The sequence below is a fragment of the Rhinolophus sinicus genome, linkage group LG04 (assembly GCF_036562045.2).
Source record: "Rhinolophus sinicus isolate RSC01 linkage group LG04, ASM3656204v1, whole genome shotgun sequence".
NCBI lineage: Eukaryota > Metazoa > Chordata > Mammalia > Chiroptera > Rhinolophidae > Rhinolophus > Rhinolophus sinicus.
This window is the reverse complement of record NC_133754.1, coordinates 158,065,539-158,080,010: the sequence shown is the minus strand read 5'-3', so window position 1 is coordinate 158,080,010 and position 14,472 is coordinate 158,065,539. Positions and strand designations below refer to the sequence as shown.

General features: G+C 41.3%; 1 protein-coding gene across 12 annotated transcripts in view; it reads left to right on the top strand.

Moving 5' to 3' along the window:
• The window catches only part of RNF38 (ring finger protein 38), a 108,320-nt gene that overhangs the window by 51,078 nt on the left and 42,770 nt on the right, over nt 1-14,472 (top strand). For 2 of the 12 annotated variants that reach the window (XM_019729097.2, XM_074330711.1), the window contains exon 1: nt 13,818-14,030. The exons of 4 other annotated variants lie outside the window; for them this stretch is intronic. In XM_019729097.2, coding sequence (XP_019584656.1) covers nt 13,971-14,030 — 60 coding nt within the window. In that variant the 5' untranslated portion in view covers nt 13,818-13,970. Of the gene's footprint in view, nt 1-4,987; nt 5,059-13,543; nt 13,660-13,691; nt 14,161-14,472 lie in introns of those variants that run through there. 6 more of the 12 variants (XM_074330712.1, XM_019729096.2, XM_019729100.2 and 3 more) reach the window with 6 other exon arrangements.

Below are 14,472 nucleotides of genomic sequence, written 5' to 3'. Positions count from 1 at the left end.
TGCCTCTCTGCATTTGTTCATTTACAGTGGAAAAGGCAGACTGTGCCCTGTTCTGTCTCCTGGTTTACAGCCTGGAGATGAGATTTCTGTCTGTCTCTGCCAGATACTTTCCATCTATTTTAAAATGGTTTTCCTCTTAATTTCTGAATCTTTGTATGATTGATTTTGTGCTTTTAGGAGATGGGATTGTTCCTGAAATACATGGGGAGGGGGTAGAGAAGTTGAAGGGATTTTGTAACCTAGTTAGTATATCAAAGAACTTTCAGAAACTGCTCTTTTCTCTCTCCCGCCTACCACGTGTATATTTATGATGGTTTCCCAGGGGGAAATGGAGCAAATTGATTAAGATCTCTTGACTATATTTATAATTTATTCATCTGATTCAGTCAGTAAATAATATTTATTGATTGGCAGTTATGTGTCTAGGCACTTAGCGAATGCATCAAGATCCAAAACAAATGAAGATTGCTGTTTTTTTCATGAGTGTACAGTCTAACTGGGGGAGGCAGACAATAAAAATAAACATAATACATAAATTATATAGTATGTTAGAATAAGCACAGTGGATTAAAGAAAAGGTAGAGCAGAAAAAGTGGGACAAGGACCACTGAGTTGGATGGTACAGGTTGCTTTGAATAGGATCATCAGGCATTGTTCTGGGGAAGAGAGTGGTGGGTGGAATGTTTAACAATCACATCTCTATATTTGCAACAGCTTCCGACTTACTTCTTTCTGTAACAAATGTGTATTGGTTTTGCAAAAACAAAATGAACTTGCTGCCTAATACATATTGCTTGGATGTGTTCGTTCTCTCTCTCTCTCTCTCTCTCTCAATGGAAGGGATTATAGAGCACACCTAATCCAACCCTCTTTTAAAAATAAAATTGGAAGCTGTGACCCAAGTGGGAGAAACGAGTTGTTCAGGAGTCACCCTACAGTGCTACGGCTAAGTGCAGATCTACCTCTGATGCAAATCCTGTAAAATAATTCCTGCGCTCTTCTGCATACATTGTCAGAACACACTGATGCTTTGCTTAGTATCCTCACTTCATTTTCAGGCATAGTCCATTTCTCAGATGTGGGACTGAAAGATGATTTTTCTTAAAAGTTAAACTAATCCATGTGTGACCAGGAGTGGAACCAGGGGTCAGGAAGGAGAAAGTGGGCCAGTCCATTTGTTGGGCCTCCTTTGTATAGCCTTGGAAGTGGTGGCAAGTCCCCAAATTTTATTGGCTTGGCCTGTTTTCCAACTTAAGTTTCTCTGCTGACATACATCGGCTTGTATCCTATAGTACTGGAAGGAACTGATTCCAGCTCTGAGGTTTACTATTAAATACTGCAAACTCCCATATTCATCAGTTTATATTGGGCACAGCAGTTCACACAACAGCAAAAAATTAAACACACAGTACATTGTTTTACAGGCAGTTTCTTAGGAACACAAGTATGTACTTAAGTCCCTCCGTTATTCTATGGTAGAGAAAAGGGGGTAGAGAAAGATCCTCTAGCTTAAGATAGGAATTAGAATTTTTAACAAATGAGCATTATTTATCCACTTAAAAAGTAGTAGGAGTGGGACTAATTCATAAAATTGTTTTATTCTTGGTATTTATGTTTAGTAGTAGTGGAAAACAACTAAGGTGTATAATTTTAAAAGAAGAAAAATAAAGGAGTATAAAACTTGATTTATTAATGAAAAAGAAAGGTTTTAAAGGAAATGAGTAAGGCTAAACAACAAAATAATATGACAAAATTAATCAGTTATAATAAATGTGAATTTCTGTTTGGCTATTAAATGATAGACTGGGTGAAAAAGCAAAATGTCACCTATATATACTTTATATAAGAGACATACCTAAAAACAAAATGATATAGAAAAGTGAAAGTAAAAGATAAGCAAAGATAGTATCAAGCATATGCAAATAGGAAGAAAGCAGGAGTGACGTTTTAAATAGAATTCAAAGCAAAGGTTATTAATCTGGTAGAACAGTCATGAACCATCACACTATAAATGTTTAAGCCAAAGCTCATAGAAGTACAATAAAAAATTGACAAAATCACAACCGTGGAGTGTACAGATGCCATGGAAGTAGGAATACCAGGTAAGAGGTTAGTGTGTTGACAGTAGATGTATTGATTTTCTATTGCTATGTAACAAATTACCATAAATGTAGCAGCTTACAACACACATTTATTATCCATAGCTTTCGCGAGTCACCAGTTGAGGCAAGGCTGAGCTGGGTTCTCTGCTCAGGGTCTCACAAGACTGCAATCAAGGTGTCTCCTGGGCCTTACTCTTTCTTATCTGGAGTTCTCAACTAGGAAAGGATCTGCTCCCTCCAAGTTCATTCAGGTTGTTGGCAGAATTCATTTCTGTGAGGCTGTATGACTGAGGACCAGCTTCTTACTGTCTATTGACTGGAAGTCAACCACAGGTCCTAGAGGCTGTCCACAGTTCCCTGCCATGTGGTCCTGTCCATGTACACTTAACAGCAGGTCTGTTTGCTTCTTCTAGACGAGATAGAGAATCTTTCCAGTTGGCTGAAATGATGTCTTACATAATGAAACAATCACAGGTGACATCCCATCACCTTTGCCATATTCTTTAGTTTAGAAGCAAGTCTCAGGTTTTGACTCCATCAGTGGGAGGGGGTTATACAAGGGCATGACTAACGGTCACCTTAAGATTTGTCCATCACAGTAGGCAAAACAATAAGGATAATTTGAATAACATAATTAGCAAGCTGATTTAATAGTTCCTATAACATCAGAAAACATGCTTTAAAGTTTTTGCTCGTAAAAAAATTTAAATAACAGCTTTATTGAGCTATAAGTCACATATCATAAAATTCACTGCTTTAAAGTGGTTTATTTCAGTGGTTTTAATATATTCAGAGTTGAACAACTATCCCTACCATCTAATTTTAGAACATTTTTATCCCCTCAAAAACCACTACCAATTAGCAGGCACTCCCCATTATTCTCCTCCTCCACCTCAAGCTCCTGGCCATCACGAATCTGTCTCTATAGATTTGCCTATTCTGCACATTTCTTATAAGTGGAGTCATACAATATGTGGCCTTTTGTGTCTGGCTTTTCTCACTTAGCATGATTTCAAGGCTCATCAGTGTTGTAGCATGAATCAGTACGTCGTTCCTTTTTATGGGTGAATAGTATTCCATTGTATGGATGTAACACATTTTGTTTATTTATTCACTAGTAGATAGATATTTGTTTACATATTTTGATTATTATGAACAATGCTGCTGTGAACTTTTGCGTGAAAGTATGTTTTTGTTTAGTTGGTCACAGGACAGATTTTTGTTTAACATTTTGAGGAACTGTTCAACTTTTTTTCCAAAAGTGGCTGCACCATTTTGCATTCCAGCAAATACCTGAGGGTTCCAGTTTCTTCAGATCCTTGCCGACACTTTTTGACTCTCTTTTAAATGATAGCCATTGTAGTGAGTGTGAAGTGGCATCTCATTGTGGTTTTATTTGCATTTCTCTAATGATTAATGATGCTGAGCATCTTTTTATATGCTTTTTGTATATTCCTAAATCTTCCATGGTTAGTTAAATAAAAGTCAGTTATGGATCTTTTATTCTTGCCACTTTGTCCTTAAAAAAAACAAACCAAAAAAACCCCATTAAATCTCCCCATTCTCCCAATTTTGTAGTTCTTAGGTTGGTGCAAAGGTAATTGCGGTTTTTGCAATTATTTTTAACCTTTTAAACCGCAATTACTTTTGCACCAACCTAATACTTGTGTCCATTATGGAAATCTAGGGAAATACATAGAAATAGACTATGTCATAAGCCAACTCACCATTTTTCTTTTTTTTAAAATTTATTTTTTAAATTTATTGGGGTGACAATTGTTAGCAAAATTACATAGATTTCAGGTGTACAATTCTGTATTACATCATCTATAAATCCCATTGACCATTTTTCAATAAATTACTCTTAACATAGCATTTTTCCTTCAAGTATTTCTCTGCATGGTTAAAATAAAGCTAAAGTGTTCTAAGTATCTGTGACAGTGATTACCCTAAAACTCAGTGGTGCAAAACATATTTTTAGTATCTTTCATGGTTTTGGGGTTTCCTATGCTTAGCTAGGTGGCTCTTGTGTGGAGTTTCTCATGCAGTTGTAGTCAAATGGTGGCTCAGGCTGGAGTCATCTTGAAGTCCTTACTTACGTGTCTGAAGGTTGATGCTGGGGCTTCAACTGGGGTTAGCGACCTGAGCACCTATATCTATCCTGGGCTTCTTCACAGCATGGCGGCTTGATTCCAAGAGTGACTATCCCAAGGGGACCAGGCAGATGCTGTATGACCTTTTATGACCTAACTTTGCAGGTCGCAAAGCATTATTTCCACTTCGGTCACAGGCCTGCCCAAATTCAAGAGGAGGAAACATCAACCCCACCGCTGAGGAGGAATGTCAACATAATGTTATCAGAAGAGCATGAAAGGCAGGAGAACTTACGATGGCCATCTTGGAAAATATAATCTGCACACTATATATACTTGAAACATCAGTTAAAATGGCTGTATAAGGTTCTATCCTAAGGCTCCATGGGAATTCACTTAATGTGTCTTTAATTATGGAGTGTTAGGTCATTTAAAAAGAAAACTGTTATACATTATTCATTCAGCACATATTTATTAAGTGCCTACTATGTGCCGGGCACTGTTGAGTCACCAGGATACATTGGTGAAAAAACTGACAAGGAAGATCCTGGTTTTTCTGGTGCTTATATTTTTGTGGAAGGGGCAGAAAGTGAACTGTATATATAAACCAGTAAATGATCAGATACTCGCAAGTGCTGTGCAAGTAATTGAGCAGCTGGCTCCTTTAGATTAGGTGCTAGGGAAGGCCCTTAAGAAGGTGACACTTAGGCTAAGAGCTGAATGATAAGAAGGAACAAGTTCCAGGGCGGGGAAACAGCTGTGAAAAGGCCCTAAGGCTAGAAAGGTTGTGTAAACAGAAGGAAGGCTGCTGTGCACCAGCGAGGTGGATGAGGGTGGCAGTGGTAGGAGATGAAGTTCAAGAGGTAAGCACAGGCCAGCTCATGTAGATCTTGGTAAGTCAGGGAAAGAACTTCAAGATTTTATTCTGCTGGTTATGGAAACCCTTGGAAGGTTTTAAGCAAAGGAGGGACATGATCTGGCTTATATTTTATAAACACCCCTTTTGCTGCTGTGATGAGATTTTCTTGTTGTGGTAATAAAATACGCCTAACATAAGATTTATCATCTTAACCATTTTTAAGTGTACAGTTCAGTAGTGGTAAGTACATTCACATTGTTGTGCAATGAATCTCCAGAACTCTCTTCATCTTTTAAAACGGAAACTCCATGTCCATTAAACAATAACTCCTCATCCTCCTCTCCTCCCAGCCCCTGGCAACCACCATTCTACTTTCTGTCTCTCTGAATTTGAGTGCTCCGTGTACCTCACATAAGTGGAATCATGCAGTATTTGTCTTCTTGTGACTGGCTTATTCCACTTAGCATCATGTTGTGAAGATGCATCTACGTTGTAGCATTCCTTCTTTTTCAAGGCTGAAGAATATTCCATTGTATGTATACAGCATTTTATTTACTCATTCATCCATGAATGGACACTTGGGTTGTTTCCACATTTTGGCTATTGTGAATAATGCTGCTAGGAACATGGGTGTACGAATATCTCAGTGAGACCCTGCTTTCAATTCTTTTGAGTATATACTCAGAAGTGGAATGGCTGGATCATTTTTATTTTTAATGTTTTGAAAAACTGCTATGCTGTTTTCCATAGCAGGTGCATCATTTTACATTCCCACAAGCAAATGCATAGGGATTCCAGTTTTTCCACATCCTTGTCAACACTTATTTTCCGTTTTTGGTGGGTTTTTTTTGGGAGGGAGAGGGGAACAGGACTTTATTGGGGAACAGTGTGTACTTCCAGGCCTTTTTTCCAAGTCAAGTTGTTGTCCTTTCAGTCTTAGTTGTGGAGGGTGCAGCTCAGCTCCAGGTCCAATTGTTGTTGCCAGTTGCAGGGGCGCAGCCCACCATCCCTTGTGGGAGTCGAACCAGCAACCTTGTGGTTGAGAGGATGCGCTCTAACCAACTGAGCCATCGGGGAGCTCAGTGGCAGCACACAGCTTAGCTCAGTGGCAGCCTTCGGAGTTAGGAGCATGGAGCTCTAACTGCCTGAGTCACCGGGCCGGCCCCAAATAGGATCTCTTTTTGCCTTATTGTGAAATAGTTGAGGTGATTAGACATACCATGAAATGATAGGTGTTTTGAGATTATTGTTAATTTGGCATTCTTTTTTTTTTTGGCCTTTGAAATATCATTACCTGCTAAGTTTATTTTGTTTTTATTTATAAGACACTGTTATAACAGGAACAGGCAAACAAAGGCAGGGGGGATAGATTGGCTTCCTGTGGGAGCTTAAATTTTATATTTGCTTTACAAAGAGTTGTCTTGCTTTAGGGTTTTTATTTAAGGTTGTCATTCTGTTTTGTGGTGTAAATTGGAATTCTGCCTACGTTACACACTTCCTTCTTTAACGTAGGTAAAGTCTGGAAAGGCCTGTTGAATGTGGCATCAGCAGGAGGATACAGGGTTTGTTGGGATGTGCCCATGTGTCACAGTGTCTGTGCAAAACCGCTCAGGCAGGGTTCTAAAAGTGTGTCATCAGTGGAAGCCACCAGGAGAACACTGGCCGTTTCAGTGAGCTGGTCACATTTCAAGAATGCTAGATGTTAGATTTCTATAGCAGGGGGAACATCCAGAGCAAGTTATCAGCTATGAGGTTATATAAGATCCACCAGGATTCCCTAGAGGAAAGCCTGTTCCTCATCAAACATGGTGGAAGTTATAAGATGTTCATGTGGTCTGATCCACTTAGAGAATATTCTCGTGTTTCTTGCATCTCAGATATTTTAAGATCCCCTCTCATTCCCATGTCCCTTTTCAACACTGCTTTTTCATTTTTTTCCCCAAAGTGAAGGAGCTAGTTGTCTGTGCTTCTGTTTCTTAATCAGTGCTTATACCATCAATTATTCATTTTCTTGAAGTCCTTATATAAGTATAGCCCATTTCACTGGCTTTTCAAGTCATAGTTTCCATTAGTGCCTAATTCTTAATGATTAGAGTCACTCTCCTCTTAACTGTACTTGACCAGTGTAGCTGGCTTTCCTCCCCAACTGTTTCTGGGACTCCCTGACAGAGTGCTTTTTAAGTGCTGCTGTTTTCACTGGTGTCATTTTGGCTCCAGTTTGGGCCAGGTTCCCTAGGCTATTGCATTTAATAAGACCATAGTAAAGGCCCAGTGATTTAACAGGATGGAATTATAAGAAAGAACTTAAAGCTGCATATGAAATATGGCTGCACTCAGTACCTTGGCCCAAGTTTTGTTTTTAGGGCTTCTCTCTCCCTAGTCCTTGACCTACTGCTATAGATGATGGGGTCAGCCTATCTCCCCTCAGGAAATGCCCTTAAATGCTGCTGTTTCCTCTCCAGAGTCGACCCCCGACTATTTGCATTCACTATTGGATGGAGTAAAAATTGGTGCAACTTTTTAGGAGGCAACTTAGCAATATTTCTCAAAATTTAAAAAGGCGCATACCCTTTGAACCAGCAATTGCATTGTTAGAAAGTTACCTTTTATGAATATATTTTCCAATGCAGGCCAACCTATATGTATGCTCAAGAATATTCATTATATCTTTATAATATCAAAACACTGAAGAAACCTATGTAAGACATGATTTTAAAAATAATAAATGGTTTATCCCAAATAATGAAATAATAGGCTTTGTTGAAAAGAATAACCTAGGTCTGTATGTGGTTAACTCTTTTCTTTGCCTCTGGCTGTCTAGTGGACTTGGTAAAACTATAGTATCAGAGTGTGATTTGTCCTGAGATTAATCTGTTGGAGCAATTTCGAGTGAGAGTCATAACAACTAGAATTGTTCCTAAGATGTGCCCTGTTCACCAGAACAGAACAGGGAACCTTTTAAATTTCTGCTTCAAGGGTACCGTTAAGGCAGATCATGCCTCAGAAGTCAGCTCTTTCCCACTTACCCTGCTCCAGAGATGGAATATGATGTACAGCGCATGCTTTATTTGCACTCGTGCCTCTCCATTTCTGGTTTGGTGTAAGTCTCTTTATTTTTCTGTCTTCTGACTCTGCTTATCCAAGGCCCTCAGGTTTATTCACTCGTCTCTCTTGAACTCCTTCCTGGCTGATGACTTTTCACCCTGGGTCTGCCTAGCTTCTTCCCACCTTCACTGCCCTAAGTGCTTTCCTTTTGTCTTCTCCTCTGCCCACAGTTCAGTGTCTGGCAAGTCTCACCTGCACTGTGGGAACAGATATTTGACCACTCACCCATCCCAAAGCCTATGTGGCTATTTTATGGGAGGCTTTTGGTGGATTTGGATTTGGGTGCACCTTTGCTGCCCCTTTCTGGTCTTTAGCTATAGCTGGCAGCTGCTGGTAATTAACCTTTCCATTCTGTCAGGGGGTAACATGGGTGAAAGTGCTTATACTGCTTGTTTTGTATTAGATCAGGTCTTGTCTTGCGTGTAGATACTGCACAGCCTGAATAGTGCTAGGCTCCCCCGTGCACCTTCATCTTATTAGGTCCTTTAGCTGGTTTTTGTGGAAGGAGGGCACCTTTTAGGAAGGAGGGTGAACAGAGCTAGCTTCAGGAAATTTTGAAATTTATTTTTTGTGTCCTTGTTCCTCTCTTTCACTACTCTTCTGTTTCTGTGCCCCATTTCTCCCTGGGAATTTACCTATTGAGAAAAACATTAGAAATACCATTGCCGTGAAATATTTACATATTATTAATTGAACTGTTTATTAAGCGCTTGCCATGTGCTAGACCAGAATCAGTGAGACTTAGTCCATAACTTCAAGGAGTTGACTGGCTGATGAGCAAAAGAGTAAAGTTAAGTATATATTTGCAAGGCAGGATGCTATGTTAGAGCACAGAGCAGAGGCCACCAACTCAGCAGTAGTGGGTGGCATTGGACTGAGGGTATAGACAGGAGACTTGGCAGTGGCTCTGATGGCAGCACAGCCCTACTTCTGATAGTGTTAACAGTGGGAAACTGTCTCCTCATTATAGAGATCACAGATTTCTAGCAGGAAGGCCATTCTTTACCCCAGCACCTTCTTTGGTGGGGCTTAAAAGTGTGTAGTTTTTTCCCCCCCTGATACTTACCCTCCATGTGCATGGTTCTTTGGCATCTGGACAAGTAATTCTTTATCTGTAGCTCTTCAATCTTGCCTTTCAATATATTAAAATAGGAGATGCCCCTTCTTCCTTTTTGTGTATTCTCAATCAGCCAACATTCTTCCAATATGGACGTCAGTAATACACAGACAAAGGAGAAATGGGACCTGCCCCAGAGGGGGCTTATTACTGTTTAATAGGGGGAAACAGATATTTAATAAATACCGTAAGATTTGTGATAGAAGAGTGTAGAAAGACAACAAAGCCTATAACCTCATAGTCACCTCTCTTGTATTAAGACCCTTCAGATAACCATTATTTAGATAGTCTTTGATGTCTAGAAATGCAAAATTGAGCACAAAACCAAATTTTATATTTACTGTCTAGCAGACTATTAGCTATCACTTATGTAAAATTTGTTTATGCTTATTTATACAGTGTACTTGAAAATATATTTCCAGCAATAATACTCTTCAAATTCACAAGATTGTGAGTTAGTTTTCTAGGAGATTGTGAGTTTCAGAGTGAGATCTTCCTTATATATGTTCACAGATTATAGTTGGTTTTCCTTTGTTAGAAATAAGGAAAAGAAAGAAAATCTAACAAATCTGTAACTACTAAAGAAATTTAATTCCAAATTCAGTTGGCTAACCAGCAAATACTACCAAACATTTAAAGAAAGCCTAACACCAATCTTACAGAAACTCTTCTAAAGATTAGAAAAAGTGTGTGTGTTTTTTTCTATTTTCACTGATTTCATTTTCTGAGGCTGGCGTAATCTTTGAAACAAAACTTGACAAGGATGTTACAAAATGTAAAATAGCAGTTAATCTTACTCCAGAACACAGATGTAAAAATCCTAAACAAAACACTAGCAAACCATATCCAACAATACAAAAAAGAGGTAATACGTAAGACATGGTTTTATTAGGTATGTCAGTTTACTTTAACATCTAAAAACAAAAACCAATAATGTAATTCACACATGAACAGAAAAAAATCATACGAGTATCTCATAGATGCAAAAACATTTGATAAAATTAAACATCCGTTAATGATAATCTTTAAACAAGGTAGAAATAAAACGCCCTTAATTTGCTAAAGGGATCTACAAAAAAAACCGTACTGCAAACACCATACTTACTGGTGAAATGTTGCAAGTTTTCCAGGTTTAAAATAAGACAGAAATGTGTACTCTCACCATATCTGTTTAGCACTATACTAGAGGTCCTAGCCAGTGCAGTAAGACAAGACATAGAAAAGGAAAATGTGTTGGAAAGAAAGAAAGAAATTGAACAGTTATTATTTAATGCCAACAGGATTGTATGTATAGAAAACTCAAAAGAATTAATATAAACTATTAGAATTAATAGTTATATATAAAACCTAGAATAAACCTAAGCACAAAATGTACAATACCTCTACAGAAAACTGTTAAGCATACTGAAAAAATTAACAACTCAAGCAATATAAGGATACATTTGCTCATAGATTAGAGTCAATATTGTAAAGATATCAGCACCCCTTAATTTATCAAGATGCAATGCAGCCCAATCAAAATCTCAGCTGTTATTCCCACATTTTAGAATGGTAGACATTCCCAATGACCAGAGGACACACTTGAAGGAACTACAATATTGTCCTATTTGGTAAGCAGTATATTGGTATACAGGTTTCCCCTGGTATCCAAAAGTAGAGCATTCCTTCGAAACCTTCCGTAAGCCAAAATGGCGTAAAGTGAAGAAGCAACTACCTAAGGGCACATCTTGCTAATGGATGCACAAGACAAACTGAGTTAAAGCACAGATGCTCACAACGTTCAGAGCTCTGGCAGCTTGATGCTGAGATGCTGAGTGTAGTTCTGGGGAAGGAGCTTGGCGGCCAGTCCCGCTGCTAGGGGTATGCACTGTCCCTATAAGGCTGCTACAAAACAAATGCTGAATGCCATTTTTGCTTTTCTCTGTTTTTTTCCTAAAAGTGAAAATCACCTTTGGATTTCTTTCAGTTAGCGAAAACAGGTACTACATAATGTAGGTCTTTCATAAAAGTGAAGTACTTGTAAAGCAGACTTTTGAAAAGCAGAGGATACCAGTATTTTTATTTTAAAAGTGAGGGGACTTAAATGACATGGCTATCTCAGAAAGAAGTTTTTAGTAGTCATTGACGGATTATTTCACTTCTGCTGTGAAAACCAATTTGAAAGGGCAGGCAGTCTTTGAGTCAGAATTCTGGAGAAGTTCTTGTCACAAGCAACTACTCCTGCAAGTTCTGTGCTGTCCCCTAGCCACATATGACTATTTAAACTGATCCTGGTCAATTCATTAGTTGCACTAGACCGATTCCACATACTCAGTAGCCACAGGTAGCTTGTGGCTACCTTTTGGATGGTGCAAATGTCAAACATTTCCATCATTGCCGGAAGGAAGTTTATTGGACGCCTCTCCAACAAGGCTTCCCATTTTTTTGAACGGACACCAAATAAAATTAGAAGTGGACTGGAGTTGAGCAACTGCTCTGGTATAATTGGCCCCCCTTAAAGCTTATCCTTGGGTGTTTATTAGCAAGGCACCAGATTTTCTGGTTAAGAAAATCAATTAGAAAAGAGATTACAGGACAAATTTCAAACTATCCAACCCAAAGGTGTGGGAACATTGTTTACATCTTAACCATTTGAGAAGGGTTCTGAAGGAGTTTGCCTCACAAAGGATTGGCTGAAGCCCTGGGGCATTCACGTAAACTTAAGAGTTAGGAACCCTAGAGGACTGTAGATTTTTGCTGCTGAGATTTAGCACTTGAGGAATCTAACTCTTATGACTGGACAACTCCCCAAATGGTAATTTCCCTTCCCTTTCTCTGTCCTCCCCACCCCTACCACCCTACCCCACCCCACCCCTTTTTACCCTTTGATCATATAGATATCCTAGTATACAGGAAAAGCAGCTTCAGGGTAGTCTGTATTACCCTGTTTCCCTGAAAATAAGACCTAGTCGGACAATCAGCTCTAATGAGTCTTTTGGAGCAAAAATTAATATAAGACCTGGTCTTATATTATAGTAAAATAAGATCGGGTCTTATTAATTTTTGCTCCAAAAGACTCATTAGAGCTGATCGTCGGGTGTGGCTGAGATTCTGCTGGAAGATCTGTAATGCTAAGCCAGTCCATAGCAGTAGAGAGAGTTGTGAGGGATTCAGAGGTTAGAAAGGGATAATGTATATTGTATGCATCTAAAGGTGTGACTCTACCATGAAATGGAAAATTAAAAAAAGTAAGTATTTGGAGACTGGCAGAGCGGGCTTTGGGGGAAGAGTCAGCTATATAACTGGGCTACATAACGGGGGTGTGGGGCTGGGGAAGGGGTTGTGTTCATAGGAGCCTGTTATGTCACTTTAGATTTTCTTTGTCTGAGAATTGTAAAAGCCTGTGATGTTTTTGCTGGAACTTTGATTCAGCAGTTGCTAAGCACCTGCTGTTGTGTTTCAGTCTGTAGGTTTGAACTTTGGGATTAGAGTCAAAACAGTTCCAGTGTTCAGTCTGAAAAAAGGGAGACAAATAATCACCATATAATATTCTTCATACATAGAGGTTCAGAGGGTCCTAAAACATCATTTTAGTCTGATTCCCTAATTTTCTACTGGAAGCAGCTGAGGCCTAGAGTGGAAAGGAGACTAGTTTAAGTAATGCCAAAGGAACCTGGGTTTTTTGCTGATTGGACCATTGTAAAATCTCATCACCATCCTTGAAGACAATCTAATTCTTATCTGCTTAAAGCCCACTTCTTCCATAATGTACCCCTCACTGACCTCCTTTCCTCCGATACCACTTAACTATCTTTTCCTTGTATTTATTGTGCTTTTACGGAAGGTCTTACTTCCTCTTCTAGACCTTGAACGTGATCAGGCCACCAAGCAGGTTTCGGTCTTCGTTCCTATCTCATTCTCTTCCTCAGTATGGTCTGAATAACTGTCACTTTTAATTTAGCCTTACAGTCAGACAAGATGGGTTCGAACCAGCTTGCTGGGACTAATCACCTCCCTCTACCTCAATAAAAATTCCTCGGTCCACATGAATACATATTGTGAATTTGAGTGAGGTCAGTTACTGTTTGAGTGCGGAGTTTTGGAGGTGGGAGGCACAGACCAACAGCAACAATTTTGGGAGAGAAGCGCAGAAACTGGGAAACGCGGCCCTTCCCACTGTCCGGTGGTGTCTGGGCGCCAGACGTGGTCTGGGGCGGGGCTGCGTAGCGGCTCCGCGTGACGGGTTGTGTTGCCGGAACTAGTCTGTCTGAGTCGCGCTGGGACTCGCGCAGCCCCGCCCCGCCCCCTGTCCGGCGGGGTGGAAACAAAGGGGGCTCGGCTAGGAGCCGAACCTAGTGGGAAAGAGGTGGAGCATCTGGCGGTCTCTCGCGTTGTGTTCTTTAGGTTTGTTCGGGCGAGGGGGCGGAGCGAGCGCAACCCCGAACCAAGAAGTGGGAGGGCCGCGTGTTCGTGCATCTTGCGGCCTAGTGGGGAGGGGCGTCGCCTGCGCGCGCAGCAGAGGATAGTGCGCCGGCGCGTGGTCCGCGGGCACCGAGGTGGGGTGCAACGGGGCGGGGTCCCGCGTGCAGCGGTGCAGGGCAGGGTAGCGACCTGGCGGTTAGAGCACGGGGGCAGAGAGGATGGAGCCCCCGAGGCGTTAGCCGACTGTGTCAGCTCTGGGCTTGCAGCGGTCATTTCCTGGCGCGGCCCGTGTGATGGTGCCGGAAAGAAGGAAGCGCCGTGACAGCGCCTCGGTCGGAGCCCGGGTTCTGGGGGTGAGGAGGCCCGGGTACAAGGGATCTGGCGAGCTGGCCGTTGGCTGGGAGAGCGGTGGTCACAATAGGAGGCGGCGGCCCAGCGAGGAGCTGCGGGAGCAGCCCCGCTGGGCGGAACCTTCCCTTGCAGGTACTGGTAGCTGGGCCGTTGGTTCCCGCGCGAGGGCGGGATGGGCCGAGCTGCAGGCCGTTGGGAGCCTCCCAGGCCGCTCCCGGCGACCGAGCAGAGGTGTAGTTGTCCGGTGCTCGGTGGGGTGCGGCCCAGTCGCCCCGCCGCTCTTTGTTCCCGGGACTGCAGTGAGGAGGTGAGGGCGCAGCCAGCAGGAGCGTCGACCCGCTGCTCCTAGCAGATGGCCTTGCTCTCTGGCTCCCTCCCTTTTTGCGAGGCGCAGGTGAAGTGATGTCACCCAGGAGAACGCGGAACCAGGTCGGGAGGGTCCTG